This window comes from Mus caroli, chromosome 18 (genome assembly GCF_900094665.2).
Source record: "Mus caroli chromosome 18, CAROLI_EIJ_v1.1, whole genome shotgun sequence".
NCBI classification, from domain to species: domain Eukaryota; kingdom Metazoa; phylum Chordata; class Mammalia; order Rodentia; family Muridae; genus Mus; species Mus caroli.
Genome location: NC_034587.1, coordinates 44,212,120 through 44,230,931, shown reverse-complemented (window position 1 = coordinate 44,230,931; position 18,812 = coordinate 44,212,120). Strand labels below are relative to the sequence as shown.

Sequence of the window (18,812 nt, the reverse complement as noted above, 5' to 3'; positions counted from 1 at the left end):
TGTGAAGAGTCAATTTAAGAGTTTGGGTCCCATGTAAGAATGGAAAAACAATATTAGCTTACTCTCAGAGCCCACTCGGCGCCTAGTTCTGTGTGATTTGTTAGTTTTAAGACTTCTGAGCTAGCTCGCTTTGCAGCCCTCCTTGTTCCGCAGGCAGACTGGTCTACAGACAGCGAAATAAAATGGATAATTTCCTAAGAATAGCTGCTCTTTTCTAACATTACAAGTGAGAGTGGCCTCCAGCTCTGTAGGGCTTATCCAAAACATATAACAAACATCACTATACCAGAGAGAAGGGGCATGACAAGCTATGCTCTGTTGGTAGTACCAGGGCAATAGAGGCTGCTTAAAGTGATAAGCAATACCCTGCACAGTGCACAGACCACTGAATGGACTGTCAGCCGTCCCATGAACCTCATCCGACATAAGTCTCTTCAGCGCTTTAAATCTCTCTAAAGCCCTGAAGCAAACTACTGAAACATAGTTGGCTGTACTCAGATATGCTGGGCACATGTTAGATGAGATCTTAGTCAATGTCAGAGAGCCCATTATAGACAACGTAGAGGTTTGTCATTTCCAATTAATATTTCTTAACCTCTTCCAAGTCTGAAGCTTGGGAACTGTCTGTGTGATGCGATTCACTTTTAATGGAGTAATTGGAATTCTCCCACCCTGGTTATTTTTAAAGTTCATATTTTTACAAGGATCCATTTCTTTTCAAACATACATCTGCCATTCCTTCCATGGAGTCAGAGGTGGCCATTATGAATGGTATAGGAATAATAGAACTTCCATATGGACAGCCACTGACAATGCTTTATTTGAAGGGGGAGATGGTGTAAAGACATTTATAGGGCTGTAAACTATATTATGCCTAACCTTTCAGGCATATTAAAGTGTGTCATTTGCAGTCCGCTAGCCTCTTGTTATTCATAAATAATAGATAACCCTGGACGCAATCATCTGACATTTGTTAAGGTAATAAATACATCCTACGTGCTGATTGGCCTTGCACTCTGTGATTTAAAAGCACACAACAGAAATTTAATGTAACTTAAAATGTCGATGGACTTTCCAATTCTGTTCTCCTTAACAGACCCCAAGTGCCAAGTTCCACGGAGGGCACTGCCCTGCTGGGTTTTTCGTTATCATAAAGCAGTGCCTTAATATGAGACTCGTCTCAGGTTCCTCCTTTCAGTTGGAAAAATATAAAGAGAGAGAGGACCTTCCTGGGTTCTTCTCCTTGTGTCTAGTCATGCAGAGGTAGGGGGAGAGATTTTTACGTCTAATCATGCAGAGGTAGGGAGAGAGATTTTTACGTCTAGTCATGCAGAGGTAGGGGGAGAGATTTTTACATGCCCCAAGCAATTATCAGCCATCATGAGTGGAGATTAAGAAGCTAATGTAGATGTAGTCCAATAAAGAAGGTGAGTTTACCCAAGGCTGGGCACCCAGAAGCTTTCTGCTTTGTCTTCCCCTGAGATCCAGGCATACCTGGGCTGATCCAATCAGGGACACATCTGAGTTAAACAATCCAACCAGTAGCCAGTGGCCACTATTACAGAAGTGGGGATGTGCCCTCACATTAGGGCCACTAGAGACCGTATGCATCTTCTCTGGAGCTACGGGACTAACAAGTTGAGGTGGTTTGGTTTGGCGTTGTGAGTGTGGTAGCATATTTTAGGGGATATATAATAGTTTTGTCAGGTACTCGGTGCACATGCCCCGACACAGTCACAGATTCATGAGTAAAAATAAGAAAAGTAAATCTTTAAAAAGACAAAAGAAAGAAATTTGCGCAAGGAAGAAATGTGATGGATTTGGGTGTTTTCTAATAAAATAACACCACTTCAGTGTTCTTTGTCCGAAAGTTAGTGTTAATCAGAGTAAAGAAATCACACATATACCCTGAAGATGGGCACTTTGAACACCAAGGCACACTTGGTTCAATTACTTCTTATGTTTTTCATAAAACGTTTTGAAAACCTGATTATCCATCACCTCAGTTGTGTCTGATCTAAATCATATAGGTTTGTTCTCTTAAAAAATAATAATGCCAATAACATTGAAGGCGAGGTTCAAAAATGTCAGTGAACACAAAAATCTCAGTATCTGAGCCCAGCTAGGCTTTGATGCAGAGGAGGGGTTTGGGGCTGGACCTGAAGAGCTGTGTCTTTAACACGCTCAAGGTGTTGCTGATGCTGGCGAGCACTGAATCATGGCCATTCAAGTTGCTCATGGGGCATCTTTTTGAAGCTCATTTTCCAAGACTTTGGGCATGTCGGTATGTTTTGATCCTTTTTCTCCAATCTTAACTCACACAGTATCTTGGGTTCTATTCAAGGCAGGCGACTTTTCTGAGATTTTAGAAATACCGCTGTTGCTGTTTTAGAAAACCAGGTCAGCTGCTTGCCATATTAGCCCATTTCATGCTTCTAATAACCCTCATTTTATAGCCCATGTTGCTCAGGCTGATAGAGAAACTATAGTTAACTATAGAACCACATCTCAAATCCAGGTCTTTATAACCTCAAAGTTTATGTTCATAACTAACATCTTCCAGTGCCGTCTTCGAAGTGAAATATTACTAGGGCAGATCCCTTCCCTCTTATTTATTTTATCTTTTTTTAAACTCAAAGATTTGTCTGAGCCTCCCAATTTTATAAGGGTAGCCAGTTCCCCAGTTTACAGTTTGATATCTCATTATAAAGCAAAGGAAGAAGACAGGATGAGGAAGTTGGTCTGATTTCAGAGATCGTATAGATGTTAAAATCTTGGTCTTATCTGAAAAGAAAACATTGGGCCTTGGAAGTTTCACAAATGGTGCTGAAGATATGGCTCAGCAGTTAAGAGTAAATTCAGCTCTTCAGAGGACCAAAGGTCAGTTCCCAACACCCATATCAATCAGCTTAAAACTATCGATAATGGAGAAGTTGATACCTTTACCCTCCACTGACACCAGATGAGTGTATACATCTCTCTCCCCGCAACATTCACACACAATTAAAAATAATAAAATAAAATTTGTGCAAAACCACAAAAATAATCACTAAACTTATGCGGACAGTAACAGTTCTAAAGCATGAGTCCACAGACCAACATTCCAAGGCATGGCTTTAAAAATTATCGTACCATGACTCCTGATCCAACAGGGACACTAATCTACCTCCTGAATATCCAGTTCCACTGTCAAGGTCATGTCTAAGCCAGTGGAGCCTCTGAGGATGAGGCAACAGAGCCCAGGAGGAAATGGAGGCAGGTTCTAAAAGAAAATTGCACGAACTTCAGGCTTGCCCACCTTTCTCTTCACATAAAGGCATCCCAACCAAAATTGTCACCATCTCAGAGGTGACAGATCTGGCAGCAGGCTCATCCACAGTCAACCACAGTGAGCTTTATTTCAATGTGTGAGTCCTAACCTGGGGTTGTTAACTGGCCAGGGTAGGGAGCTGCGAGTCATACCCTTTAGACATCTCGAAGACTGGGACTCCTCCCAGTGCTTAATCTATATAATGCCAGAGGGTAAAAAAAGTAACAAAATAAAAAGGAAAGTTTGAGTTATAAATTCGAGCCCACTTCCAAGGCTGCTGGCATTTTCAGTCTCTTCCAAACCATCTGGATAACGTTAGTCCCTAACACAAGGAGACCGCTGTTTCCTGCCGAAGTAACCGCAGAAAGCTACCACTTCATTTTCAGTGTGGCCATCCCTGCGGGCTGGGGTGTGGCCCCGAGGACAGACAGACTGCAGTTGAGGCTTTCCCGATGCTTGCTTTCTTCTCTTCCTAGGGATTACAGTGAGCTCTATGTGGTTAGCCCTGGTGCTCGCTGGCTCTCGGTTGCTTCATTCATTCTGATTGCCTTGGAGGACTCGGAGCCTGGCAGTTTGTTGCAATAAGATTTTTTCAAACAAGAAAAATTGGGTTGTTAGATTCTATTCACTCAAGTTGTTATGAGGATTTCAAGGAAATTGCAGGCTTGTCTTACTCTACAGCAGAATCGGGAGTCTATTTTTAGGGGATCTGACTCCCGGGGCTTTTCTTGGGGTTTTGCCATCGTTCTTCGTTCTCAGACCCAACACAAACCCCCTCTGGCTCAACGATGGAGGAAATGTCCGTCCTCCTTTCTGCCTTTGCATATTTCTCTAAAGGACACAGAGCAGCTTTGTTGTCTTTGTGGTCACCGGGTCCGCTCTGCACAGATGCCTATTAATCAGTTCACTATGGAGACAGACACATCCATCATACCACCGCAGCCCCGAAACAGGCAGCCCACTGATCGAGGGTGAGAGGCTAAAGTACACACTTAACCATTTCGAGTTTCCTGGTCGCCTGCGTCTTAGACCAGGAGAGAAGGGTCACTAGAGGGGATGGGGATGGCTCGGTTTTTAGATTACTAAGCAGAACTGATTTTATCTAAGTCTGTCCACTTTGATAGGTCATTTAGCATCTCCAAGGTCTCTGTGTAAATGGCAGGTAATGGGTACGCTTGGAGATTGAGAGTTCTAATTGTCAAAAAGAGTGATAATGATAATAGCTGTGCTTTTGATGCAAGGGTACTTGGCTCTGGTTTCTTTGTAAGCTAGTAGTTTTTCAGTCCTGAATTTAATATAGAACAAAGCAATCTTAGCATCATCTTCCCCTGACAAGATGAAAGAACTCTGCTGCTAAATCAGCCAGGTTTTCCACACACCTTTTTTGGTCATTCAAGGCTGTCCAAATCTTTCTCCCAAAGGCTCATGGCTTCCATTTTTTCTTAGTTTTCCTCCAGCTGTATTCATTCACCCAAGCGTTTATTTACAGCTGCTTTAAGAGATATCTGCTGAACATCTTCCTGGGACTGATTGGTGAGTTTGTCTCTCTTAGACTAGCCTCGCCAAGGAAGACAAATATAAAGTATGCATCTTGCCAATGATGATTCTTGGAGAGAGGATCAGGGCCCCAGAATAGATGTAGAAAGTAGTCCTGGCCCAGAGTGAGGCAGTCTTCTCTTAGGTTAGACTCTAATAATCGAGCCACATTTGTGAGAAGGTGGGAGATAGTCCCAGACAGAGGGGGCAAAATGTGTGAAACTCCAGTATCAAAGGACAGTGCAGCAGGATGGGTCACACTAAAGTGTAAGGGACCAGAAAGGAGTTAGATGCTTTCTTACTGGTGTGGATACAGCAACCCTACACATCTTTAAAACTCAGCTCAATTTCATCTCCTTGTTAAAGCATTGTTTGGCCTTGGAATGGGAAGGGTATATCCTATTCTATTTCTATACTTTGGGTGGAGTTAATTGCAAGGTCTGCCTTCCTTCCCCATCCTGGCTTGTGCCTCCCTCACCACCAACCCCCACCTCTCAGCTCCATGCTTTAGTGTGCTCAGGAAATATCTGTCTGGCAAGGGCAGCCTCCACGATGCTAATATCAGGAGAACGGAAAGAAAGACAGCAAGAGAATCTCAGTCTAACCCAGAGTTCAGAGATAGCATCCTGTCCAAGTATGCTACCCTACAGCCCAGATCTGGCTCCTGTATACAGGCAAGGCAGGCGCGGAGGAAGCCGTTACCTACTTCCCAAAGCCACGTTTCTAAACAGAGGATTGGGTTTCTGACATATTAGAATTCATTTGCAAGGTCATCATGGGAAAACTCAGAACTGTATCAGGGCTCCTTCTGATTTTACAATCTATAATTGCTCTTATTTTTGAATCGTGGGCTGCAGAGCCCGGGGGGCAGTATCATTCATAATCTTTTCATTGCTCTGGCCTCCAAAGAGCTTCAAATTCCCTCATTGAGGCCTCTAGGCAACCTGAAAATTCTCACTTCAAAAAGGAAAAAAAAAAGTACAGAGGATCAACCCCTCTTAGGTCTGCCAATTTAAGGCATGATTTCAGAGAAATCTCTGTGCCATTGCGCTCTTCGCCTCCTGCAATAGGAAAGTGGAAATGAAGATCCATTTAGCACCTTATGACTGGTGAGAAATAGCTGGTGGTTAATGAATCAATCCGATGCATTTTTTTTTTTTTTTTGGATACTGTTTTTGTTCCAAACGCCCCAATTTCAACTGGTGAGAACAGAAGTCCTGGGGACCGATAGAAAGCATGTCAACAGCCCAGGGTGGAAAAGGCTATTCTTTTCCTTCTGTATCGTGTGTGGGTACTTGGACAGGTGAGAATGTTCCATCCCCAGGATCCACACAGCATCTGAAGCAATGGATGTTCATTCTGGCTCCAGCCTATAGTCCTTTGCTCTTTGCAGAGATACATTGGTTTCAAATTAAGTAATCTCACTGGAGCATCAGTTATCATAAATAGCCCTTTCACCCTCAGGGGCTTCTTTGCAATTATCACAAAGCTATGTCTTTTTACTTATAAGACAGTTTCTCCTCTTACTGTTTTGAGCAAATACCCGGGTACCTTTATAGATTTTTGTTTGTCTGATAGCAAAATTCTATCAAGACCATAATTGAAGAGCATGTCTTTCTGAGACTTCCAAACCAAGGTTTTATGGTCAATCCAAAGATGACTCACAGGGTTTAGAAATGTGTTTTAAAGTGTCCCTACAATGTACTGAAACCCCACATGTTCAATAGTCACTTATTAAGCTACATAACTCTGGATCCTGGGGAAAGCCAGGATGACAAGTTCAAGTAGTGTGGCAACTGCTTCAAGGAGCTGAATATGGAATTATTAGTCCACTGGGCATCTAACTGGTTTTGCTGGGGTGTGCTCAATATATTTCAAGCTTTGTTTTAATTATTTCAAAGTTCAGGACCTACAAGCTGTCCTGAAATAAAAACATACTCATAGGTTACCTTGAGTGTCCTCTCATCTCTCTGGCCACATTTGGCACCATAAGAAGCAGTAACGATGCGTCTGCCTGCCTCTCTGGGAAGATGGATAACTGACAGACTCAACCAGAGATGCTGTGACTTACCATCCTGAGAGCTACTAACCTACCATTTACCTTTTGTGCAGTCTTCTGACCTTTAGCTCTGTCCCCCAAACTGGCATTTCAGCTCTTTCTGGGCCTTCATTTGATCATCCTACCATCCTGAAGGCAGCAAGACTGTGTTGAGCCCAGGTTATAGATGAAAAATCTGAGGTCCAGTGCTGTTAAGCAACTCTCCAAAATGTCACCAGTCTGTAGGTGAGGACCCAAGACTCCAGACCCTACTTGAATCAGCCTCCCTGATCAACCTCTTAGAGCTTTGTGTTCAAACCTTCACCATGGCTACATTACAAAATTAATTTCATTGTTGCCCTGAACACTGCTAATTTTTCACATCTTTAGGCTTGGAAGGCATTTCTAAAATAAAAGCCCCTTTCTAAGCTTCCCTTAGCACTTACTCTCTGCTCTGTTTTTCACAAGGCACGGAGGGTTTCTGAATTTGTCTTGTCGAAACAGATAAGCAAAGCCCCCTTGCTTTTCTCACCTAAGGTATGAAGAGATGCAGGAAGGCTTTATGTGGTCCTTGTTTGTAAAGCACTACTTACCTAGCAAAATGAGACTGAAGAAAATAGCGACACCATTTTCCTGAAAAGTCAGATCCTACTTGACTTGTTAACAACCAGAAACCTGAACTCAAATGTCATCAGCTAGAAAAGTCTTTGCCGGTATTAAAAAAAAAAAAAGTGGTTTCTAGGAGTCTTCAGACAACTAAAGACCTTTGCACATGAAAGAAGGCTATTTAGGAGCTAGAATTACAGGTAAGGAGGAGCAGTGGATAAATGTGGTCATTACACAGAGTTCTCAATGAAGTAAATGGATTGTTCCAGCCATATTGTACTGAAGTCACACTCTGCTCACTGTACACAGGGGTTGGGAGCTGGGACAACACACAACAGGACAGGTCAACTGGCAAGGGGCTGATAGGGGAGGAACTCGATCATGTGAGCAAACTCATTTTAAGATTTCGGACCAGCTTCTTATAAAAGGGAAGCCCACAGGAGGAGGGCCTGACTTGATGGTGCTCTGTATAAGGAGATGGGAGTTGCAGACCGATTGGTGGTATTCTTTCTGCAGTGGGTCAATGTGTGTGAGCATCTGACATACAGCGAGTTAGGATACTCTGATGAAAAGATGGCTTTCTGATTTGCAAGACTTCAGAACAAAGAACATTACTCTCTGGGACTGGCCTTCTAACTTCTGTCCATCAATACCTACCCAAAGGACAGGAAGAAGGGACTGTCTTGAGTTCCTATTACTCATCAACAAGCTTGCTGTATGAAAGAAAACACACTACACCTGGTTATTGTGTTAGAGCAAGCTACGGAGGTTGAATGGGGAGTCCTTATGATATCTAGTCTCAACGCTCTGCTTTGGTCTACCCACTTAAGCGCTAGAATGCCAAAGTTCACTCTAGTCAGCTTTCTCTAAGAATTCAACTTCCCTTGGTAAGACAGTCCCTGCTAAATATGAGTGCCTAAAGTGAGACCGTGAGGTGCTTGTTGTGGTGAGAACTTCTGTCCACTACAAGTCTTGTCGTGGTTAGAACCACGGAACTCACCAAATCAATGACAAAAATGAAACCATTTTATTCACAGGTGTACACATTTGTTTGTGCAATTATGTGTAGGAAGCTTGAGAATGTGTGCAATAGAATTCCATACACAACCAGAACTGAAGGAAAATCAGTTGCTATTTTAACACAACAAAAAGGAAATGTAAATTTTAGGAAGAAATCTTCATTAGCACGTTTTCTTTCAGGCATAGGTATTAAAACATATTTGAATGCAAGACACCCCACTGTCTAGGGAGCACCACACATATAATGTGTGAGTTAGAACCACATTTCCCTGCTGGGTTGTTTTTTGGTTTGGTTTGGTTTGGTTTTCTTTCTTCTTCTCTTTGGTTTTGTAGCCCTTAAAAAAGCTCATGAAGATAAGTCTGGAAATCTTTGAAAAGTGTCACATTGAGAGATTAGTCAATAGCTTACCATCTCCACTGTGTTTCCTGGGGTTCATTATCCGCTCCTCCCCCCATCACCAAGCGTATTTGTTTAATCATAAAATCTTGCAATTTAAAAGGTGTTTGCTATTCCTGTCTATTCCCACTGGAAGTCACAATTCTTTGTCACAGGAAAGTCACCCCCACCTCCCCAGCAAGCACATGTAATGACGTCACAATATAAAAGGGTCCTTGAGAGAGAAGAGTGTGATCTTCCAGCTAGGTCCTCTGGGTTTGGACACATTCACTTTAATAATCAAAATATTTTCATCAGAAACAGCCCCCTCCCTCAATGACAGAGCTATGTTTCTTCTAGGTCTAGGCTGTGACATTTAAAATGTAACAGCAACAAGCAGGGAAACTTTAAGGGTCGAATATGGCAGAAGTTTAGGAGTAGATAGAGATTTTTTTTTCTTATTTCATCTCATTCTAATTCAGTGCCCCTCACAGTTGCCAGTAAAGCACATTAAACATATTCCAGAAAGAGTTGATTTAGCAGGTGAGAAATGTGTCTCCAGGGACCAGACAAGGTACATTTTCTGTCTTGCCATCTTTCCATAATAGGAACAATGTTTACACTCCCTCATGCAGTGCCTCTAATGCATTCATGCTCCCTCACTCTCCAGAGGCAGAGATGCAAGTATTTGAGACTTTATGTTTTTTTAGCTACCGGCATCAAGCACTTAGGATCTGAGGGTTGTGATGGCTGTTCACGCTTGGTATTAGAAAATAAAAGCTCCAGTGTTTGCATTTGACTAGAGGAGCTCAGTTTGGTGGCTGATTAAGCAGGATAGAAAAGGAAACTTTTTTTTTTCCTTCAGATACAAAGCTTCTTGGTTAATGTAGTGGAAGATAATAGACAGGGGTAGCCACGTAGTTTTTATTAAATCGAAGAGATCAGCTCTGCTGAGGACTTTCATGGTGACAGCAAGCCCTGAGAGTAATAATGGGACCTGACATGTTACAAGCCCATAATGGGGCCCTGATTTAAATATTCTCTCACTTCTGTTGCATATTTACCTGAAATTAAGTGTGGGTTTTCCTTTTTCCATGCAAAATAAATGTAAATACTGTAAGCTGTGAGCTTCAGCTATTTTTCATTGTGGTGACATAAACCCCCTCTATCCTCGTGTAGATTCAAAAGCAAACATGCCTTTCTCCAGACAGAGGTCTCCTTGTCAGAAGGCAGTCATCAAGAAAAGACTGAGTGGAAAGCACTGGATTGTTGTGTGATTTGTTCGATTAACATGCATAAAATTGTTGCCACTTCCTCCAGACCCAAATAGCTCATTTATTCTAATTCTATAGAAGGTGGGAAAGATCAAAAGGAAAAGACAGATAAATAAAATTTGACCCTGCCAGCCATCGTCCTTAGAAAGAAGATGCAAAAATATGTACCAGAGAGAAGGACAGCCACAAAAGAAGGCAACAAATAAAGTCGATTTACATACACATCACAGGGTGGGCTGGGGTGGGGTGGGGGCAGGGAGGATTAATTAGTTAATGTTTGGCAAGCTGTGCCCTGAAGATGAGCTATGCAGAGGTGCTATCATCACTTATTACTGTTATTAATTAACAGTGTGATTGCCAAACACCAGAAACCCCCCAGTGTGTGGTTCGTTTCTTAATGCCATGTGCGATCTCTATTCCAGGAGTGATTCGGGAAAGTTACCTCAAAAGCAACGACCAGCTTGTTCCTGTCACCCTCCTGGCCATTGCAGTCATTCTGGCTTTTGTCATGGGGGCCGTCTTCTCGGGCATCATCGTGTATTGTGTGTGCGATCACCGGCGCAAAGACGTGGCAGTAGTGCAGCGCAAGGAGAAAGAGCTCACTCACTCGCGTCGGGGATCTATGAGCAGTGTCACCAAGCTCAGTGGCCTCTTTGGGGACACCCAGTCCAAGGACCCAAAGCCCGAGGCCATCCTCACACCACTCATGCACAATGGCAAACTGGCCACGCCTAGCAACACCGCGAAGATGCTCATCAAGGCTGACCAGCATCACCTAGACCTCACCGCCTTGCCCACCCCAGAGTCCACACCGACACTGCAGCAGAAGCGGAAACCCAACCGCGGCAGTCGCGAGTGGGAGAGGAACCAGAACATCATCAATGCCTGCACCAAGGACATGCCTCCCATGGGTTCCCCTGTGATTCCCACGGACCTGCCCCTGCGGGCCTCCCCAAGCCACATCCCCAGCGTGGTGGTCCTGCCCATCACGCAGCAGGGTTACCAGCACGAGTACGTAGATCAGCCCAAAATGAGTGAGGTGGTGGCTCAGATGGCACTGGAGGACCAGGCTGCCACCCTGGAGTATAAGACCATCAAAGAGCACCTGAGTAGCAAGAGTCCCAACCATGGGGTGAACCTTGTGGAGAACCTGGACAGTCTGCCCCCCAAAGTTCCACAGCGCGAGGCCTCCCTAGGTCCCCCGGGAACCTCACTGTCACAGACCGGCCTGAGCAAGAGGCTGGAGATGCAACACTCCTCCTCCTATGGGCTTGAATATAAGAGGAGCTACCCCACGAACTCGCTCACGAGAAGCCACCAGGCCACCACTCTCAAAAGAAACAATACTAACTCCTCCAATTCCTCCCACCTCTCCAGGAACCAGAGCTTTGGCCGAGGAGACAACCCACCTCCCGCCCCGCAGCGGGTGGACTCTATCCAGGTGCACAGCTCCCAGTCCTCTGGCCAGGCCGTGACTGTTTCGAGGCAGCCCAGCCTCAATGCCTACAACTCACTGACGAGGTCGGGGCTGAAGCGCACCCCCTCGCTAAAGCCAGATGTACCCCCCAAACCTTCCTTTGCTCCCCTTTCCACATCCATGAAGCCCAATGATGCGTGTACATAATCCCAGGGGTTGGGGGGCCAGGAGTTGAAGCATCCGATGAGGCGAGGCACCCACCCAGCTGAGCAAGGTCTCCACTGCCTCGAGTATCCACCCGACCAAGATGGCCCTGGAGGAGCTGAGGACGCTGGGTCCTCCTCCCTGGGACATAGGGATACTCTTCAAAATTGGGCCGTGTGGTTTGGTGAAGGTTTAGCAATCCACCTCTGCGGTCTCTTCCTTCACATCCACGTCATACAGCAGGTCGGACTCACGAAAGACTTCAGTATCATCACAAACATGAGCCAAAAGCACATCTCCACCCCATCCTCACATGAACACAGGCCACAGTCACATGCGTGCACTACACACATACACACACACACCACACCATACTACACCACACCACACCATCCCACACCACACCACACACACAATGGTAAACGACAACCACATTTTGTCCCTGACTACACAGGACGTTACCAAACTTGGCTAAGCATCCGAAACTTTAAAACACACACGAAAAAAACTTTTTTTTTAAAAAAAAAAATCATGAAAATTAAAAAAAAATAATAATAAAGGACTCATTGATAATTCTAACTCAGACTTTAACAATGGCAGAAGTTTACTATGCGCAGATACTGTGAAATGCCCACCAGTGTTACAGCTTTGTGATAGCAGGTAAATGCCATGTTGGGCAACGATGTCATAGATTTCTGCTCCTCTTCGCTTTTAATGAATAACGTGACCGTTAACGCAAGTAACTCTTATTTATTGTCCACCCCTTTTCTTTTTCCTCAAGGAAAAGACTCTTCCAAATGCCACCACATGAACAGCTCTGCGGAAGCCCGTGGAAAGTTAAACTATTTAACGTGAAATCCATTAACTGGAATAATTGAGTTTCTTTATTTTTACAATAAATTCACTGAGTAAATAATTTGGAGCTGGAATTCTGAGCTTTGTGTTTGGACTATCGGGTCAGTAGCTAAAGGACAGTGCTAGGAAGGAATATTTATTTAAATCTAGTTAATTTGTCAGTTGGGTTTCTCGCCAAGAGGAAAAAAAATGTTTAAAATCCTTCCAAAGTCTAACTTCCAACCAGGACAGAAATGTTTAGAATGGTGCCTAAGCCCCATGGCCGTAAACATGGCTTTGTCTGAGGACCCCACCATCAGGAAGGCATTAGCTTGTAAAACCTGCCCCTACCCCCTACCCCTGACCCCCGCCATCTCATTTCACCTTGCATGTGAGACAGCAAAACAAAGATCCACAAACTGTGTGAACTAATTAATATGCTGGCTGCTACCTTGCATAAATTAATGATTTGATCACACGGGTGTTTCATGAGGTTACATCTGTGAATAGCCTGTTTTCCACATGTAAATTTGTGCCTTACACTCTGAGTTGTATACACTTGTAAACTGTCGTTATGATCAACTTTCTTTTCCTACTTGAAATAAAGGCAGATATTTATTTAAACCCTGCCCTCCATTCAGCCCTCTGGAAGACTGGAGACAAGCAAACGGAACAGACACGGTAGCGATGGTTGTAATGCCGAAGGCTGGGTGACACCCTTCAGTTCTCCCTGTCTTCCCTTGTGCCAACTCCAGCCACCCTTTGGCCATGCATGCAGAGCATGGACCTCCAGTGTTGTGGGTGGAAAAACCCCCTTTCCCTTATATTCCCAGATCATTTCAATTTGGTGACATCTTCCTGAGCCAGCAGAGAAGGGACTGTGTTCACTGACTGGAGAATCTTGCTGCGGTGGTTGGGGAGGCAACTGGGAGGCGTCTCCTAGCTGTGCCTTCATCACACCCAGGCGATGCACAGAGAATCAACCAGAAAATAGACCAGGCAGGCTGGTCCCTGCTGTGATTAATGGGTACCCCAAAGTACAAGCTAACCACAATGGATGCTGAAAAATCCATTTCTGGGGCAAACGTATTTTTTTTGTTTGTTTGTTTCTGGTTTTTTTTTTTTAATTCTTTTATCTGTTTGTTGTTTGTAGAGGGTTGGGAGGGGTAGTGTGTGGTTTTGTTTTTTGCTTTTTTTTGTTTTGTTTTTCCCCTCCCTTGGTTTTCATTTGCTAAAGCACACAGAAGGAGCCTTTGTTTACTCTATCATGAACAAAAGAATTGTCTGCACACTGTAAACCATGAGCACTGTTTCCATATAAACAGTTTATTTGGTGGTCTCTTGGTTTCTTTTCTTTTTCCAGTTTGATCTGGGTTTGGTTTTGTTTTTAAACTAAAACAATAATAATAATAATAAAACTTTCAGAAAAAAAAAGATTGGCAAGAACAAATTCGAATTGCTTATTCAAAATTTCTATGTTGCACCCGCCATCTGAGCAGCCCTGCAGAGCCCGCGGTGTACAGCCGAGAACAGGTGCATAGCCCTTTGTTCCAAGACCTGCCTCAGACCAGCTAGACCGTTGTTTGAGATACAGAAGATATCACTGGTTTTGTTTTGCTCTTTAGAGGAGTCATTGTTCATGGTCTGTAACCACTGCACCCTGAAGCCAGAAAGGCTTTTCTAGAAACAGGTCGTGTCTTCTCTCTTTCCTTTTCTTCACAAATACAAAAATGAAAAAGAAGGTGCCTGTCAGCCACCCCATACCCTCTCTTCCCGTTTGACTCCCAAGAGTATTACCCCAACCTCATGCCCATGTTAATGGGTGTCATTGCCTCAGTTGTGTTAAGGAGACCCATGTCAAAACCCACATTCCTACACCCCACACCCCGCTCCTTTCTGTGTACCACATGTGTTGAGCTGGTCTTCTGCTTTTCCCTGTCCCTCTCCCTTTCTGCCCTGACCTTGCATTTGGGGGGAGGGGGGAGATTGCCCATGAACCCGAGCGTGCCTTCGCTTTCCACCCTGGCTAGACAGTGTCAATGTAACAAACGCAGACTTACATTGATTGTAAAGTTGTAAAAATATTGTGATGTCACCAATTTTCCTTCCGTCTCCACACATCCTAACATCTGATTCACAGTTTAATGTATGTAGTTTAAAAGAAAAAGAAAAGGAGAGAGAGAATGAAAAAGAAAGGGGGAAGAGCGGAAAAATCAAGGGAAATGGCTCTATTACTTAAGAGTAATAAAATCAGACTGTTCTATGTTATCTTTTGTGTGCTGAATGCTTTTGTTTATGTCTTTAGTTTTCATTCTTTAGCCACTCTCCTGCCCACCCCCCTCTCAGGATAGGATTCTCTTCTCTCTCTCTCTCTCTCTCTCTCTCTCTCTCTCTCTCTCTCTCCCTCTCTCTCTCTCTCTCTCTGTCTGTCTCTCTCTCTTTCTCTCTCTCTATATATATATATCTCTCTTGCTCTCGCTCTCTGATTTCCTTATTATAAATAACCATATAGTTAGGCGTATTTGTTTGCAGCCTCCTCGCCCTGCCCCTTCCACCCAACTTATTGATGTGTTTTCTCTGACTGCACCCAGCCTGGAGCAGGATTTTAGTAGAAGCCTCTGTAATTAAAAGGCAGAGCACGCGTTGACTCCCTCTATTCATTTCTTGTGCTTTCCTTTTATGGGCTTGTTCATCATCAAACATTTATGGTAGGCTTGATAGTTTAAGAGATCAAGGCTAGGATTTTAGTACGGAGGGTCCACTAAAAATAGATCCTTGCCCAGATGTGACTTCAGCCTTCTTACATATTGATAAGGTGGAGTCTGGAAGTGCTCTCTGTTAGCGTTTCTTTCCTGTAACTGGGAAGATGGCTGCGTTATAATAGTAGGATAAAGAGCTTTTGTTTTTTTCCCCCTTCCCTCCTTCAGGATAGCATTATGAAATGCCTGCGTCAGGTTTTCCCCTCTGGAGGCTTTTTAAAAAACAATTATTTAAACAAGTCTTTGGCTAAGGTATTTCACTTGTGACCTTTAGTCACAGAAACATGCTGTGAGCCATTGAGTGTGAGAGGCTGCAGGGTGGGGATTCAGTTCACATCCAGAGTGGTACCTCGGTGTGGCCCAATCATCTTGTCGTAAATGACTTCTAATCGTGTTCTCTTGTACACGTTTGTATTGGTATACAGAAGTTGTATCTGTGAATGAGTAGCATAACGACATAGTCTTCTAAGCATATCACGTAATTGGCCATATTCACTAGCTGTGTTTCTTCATTCATAGCGAGGACACATTAGGCACAGATTTGACTGGCCTGTCTCCTCATTTGCATAGAGAAACTAGCATAGGCCCTTGAACCACCATTTAAAGGTAAGGATCAAACGCCCGAACAAAGTTTCCCAGAACCTAGGACACATGACCACCTTTGAACTGGTTCTTAAAGGAAGTGTTCTCTGGCCAGCTAGCTCAGAAAGGAACTAGCTTATGAAGGGGCAGGCAGCTTGGGGTCTCTGTGAGAAAGGAAAAGTTTGGTTCAATTTGAACAGCACTTGTGAGAACCTGGACTGGAGAGCCTGACTCCTTCCTATATGCTAGGATTTTATCTGCTGTGCACCAGAACCCTTCCTTGCATTGAGAATATAGAGCAACACATGTATCTATGCTTTTAAAAAGCAACCAGACAGCAATGTAGAAACAGGGCAGGGTTGCAGGCAGCTAGAAAGGTGCCAAGTGATATGCCTCACTGATAGGAGCATCTTAAGGCTCAAGCCCTCATCCAGTTCCACATCTAGAGAACAGAAAGCCACTCTGAAATCGTCCTTCCAAAGCCAGACAAAAACTTCCTTCTTACGAGTTTGTCCTGCCCAGTTGTCCCCAAGTGTCCTCGGGGAGAACTGAAAGGATGGCCCACAGCTGGTTCATTTAAAATAATAATAACAATAATGGGGGAAGATAAGACCCAGGGAAGAATTTCCGAGTGATCCCAACACTGATACAGAAGTGCTGAGCGGAGCACAAATCCCTATCAGACTCACTCAGATCCTTGGAGCAAGATTTGATAGAAAGGCCTGATACCCTCCCTCAGGGGCATCGCCACCTCGGTCCTACTTCATAAGCTAAGCATACTGGAAACCTTTATCTCTGCCAAGGCAAGGGGTGGGCGGGAACTCTAGGTTTCAAAGTAAACCATCCTACCAAGCCAACCTTATATTTATCTGGTGCCGTCTGCCGCCGTCAGCTGGCACTGGTCTTTCAAGGAGGCAACTGAGGCAGAACAGGTGCATCAAGTATTTTATCTGGAGCCCCAGGGATGTCCCCACGTAGATGGAGGGAAAATAAACACCTCAGACAACCTGATTTTTAATTGCTGTGTTTGCTTGCTTGGGTGTTTGTTAACGAGACTGAGGGTTTCTGCAGGGTGTCTTTAAACTGTTGTGTCTAAGGAGTGACTATTTCCCTGGTCCAGAGAGGGCGTGTGGGACCTGACTTCTTTCCTTAGGTTTTGTGTCAGGTAAACTCAGGTTTCATGTCAGGTAAACCGTTGGCAGAAGCCAATCACAATGTCACAAACCTCAATGCGTGGGTTTTGCTATCTGTACAAAGGCTCTTTCAAAACAAAGTCCTCCAGCAAGTGAAAGTGTTGGAAAGGCAGCTCTGATTTCACACACTGCTCCATTTGACTGGAGGGAAAGGGACAGGAGGAATTTAAAAGAAGCCCATAGAAATGAAGTAATGTGATTAAGAACATAATCCCTTCCCTGGCTCAGCCCTGTGACAGCTGGGCATTTGGACCAGTAACCCTCAGAAACCCCATCTCACGCTTGTCTTAAAACCAGGCGGTGACATGTCTCTCCTACAGAAGCAGGATGGAAGGGCTCACATTTATTGATCGGGACTACCAGACAGATGGGGATCTTCAATATTCCATTTAGAGTATTGTATATCCCCTGAGATGGAGGAGGTTGACCTCAATGAAGGGTTAGGGCTGAATTGATGTGCATTAAATGTGGCTGGGCAGAAAAAAATGTACAGATGTCCTGGTGGTAATGGAAACAAAATTTGAGCAAATCAAGGGAGGCAGCTGATTTGCACAGGGTTGCCCAGCCCCCTCAGAAAACACATGTGTGCATGTATACACACATAAATTCTATGCTGTGGCTTTTTTTTCTTGAACCAAAACTGTCACACAGAGTTACAACCACAGAACCAGTGTCATCTGAAGGTAGTCCCATCAAGAGCACTTTCTCCTCTTTGCTTGGTAAATCTGGGTTCAACCTAAGCCCTTTTCAGGGGAGTCGTGATGAACTACAAATTTAGAAATGTGAACGGAGGAGGTCACTCAGGAGCTTCATGTAGGCGCCTTACAGTCAGTGACACTGGCTGAGGTGGCTAACAACTTCTTCATTCTCCCTAATCACCTTCAGAAAGAAGACTCTCTGGAGATTCATTAACATCATCCCCAAGGCAAGTCCTCCATCCTGCTAGCCTGCTGTAATAATGGTCCAAATAAGGGAAGCTAATGAAAGAGGAAAATTGGTACCCACAAAATCAGAAGCGGTTTTCATGGATGGTTTCCAACAACAATAAAATCAGATGAAGGTGACCTTGATACAGGGACACCAACTGCAAAGACTTTTGGGCCAGAGCTCCTAGGTTCCTTTGGTAGGGACAAAGATGACAACCCAGCAGGGAGCCCATCACTTCTTGGGTGCCATGACAACTTCCTGTGCATACATAAGGGAGGTGAGAAAGTGCCTGTTGTGCCTACTCTCTAATGTGGACACTGAATGTTTTGCATAGTTAGTGTCCTGTTAGAGAAAAAGTATAAAAAATATGAATTTTAAGAGTAGGGCTACCTTTTCTTAAAAAAAAAATAATAATAATAATAATAAAAGAGGAATGGTCCTGCTACCCAGAAAGGATCATTGTTTCCAATTACTGAAAAGCGTGATTTGCATATTTTAGCATATTTAGCATAATAATTTGCCAGAATCATCTTGTCCATTATAACCCTTGATCTTGGTCTTAGCCAAGTGTGATGGACAGTAGGCACAAGATCATCCCCATTTTACAGAAAGTGGAATTCAGGGACGGGCCTCTTAGGGACAGCACTTAGCGTGGAAATGTAGTCATGTTTCGCACTCTAGAGTTGACATCATCCCCGAAGCTCTCTCAGGGACACCTCGAGTTACACAATTACCC

General features: G+C 44.0%; 1 protein-coding gene across 3 annotated transcripts in view; it reads left to right on the top strand.

Annotated features, from left to right (window-relative positions):
* Positions 1–14,872, top strand: part of Sema6a (semaphorin 6A) — a 118,082-nt gene extending 103,210 nt beyond the window's left edge. The window contains exon 20 of one of the 3 annotated variants that reach the window (XM_021150341.2): positions 10,583–14,872. In XM_021150341.2, the coding sequence (XP_021006000.1) occupies positions 10,583–11,784 (1,202 nt within the window). In that variant the 3' untranslated portion in view covers positions 11,785–14,872. The remainder of the gene's footprint in view (positions 1–10,582) is intronic. The other 2 variants (XM_021150342.2, XM_021150344.2) reach the window with 2 other exon arrangements.
* The last annotated feature ends 3,940 nt before the right edge of the window (positions 14,873–18,812 follow it).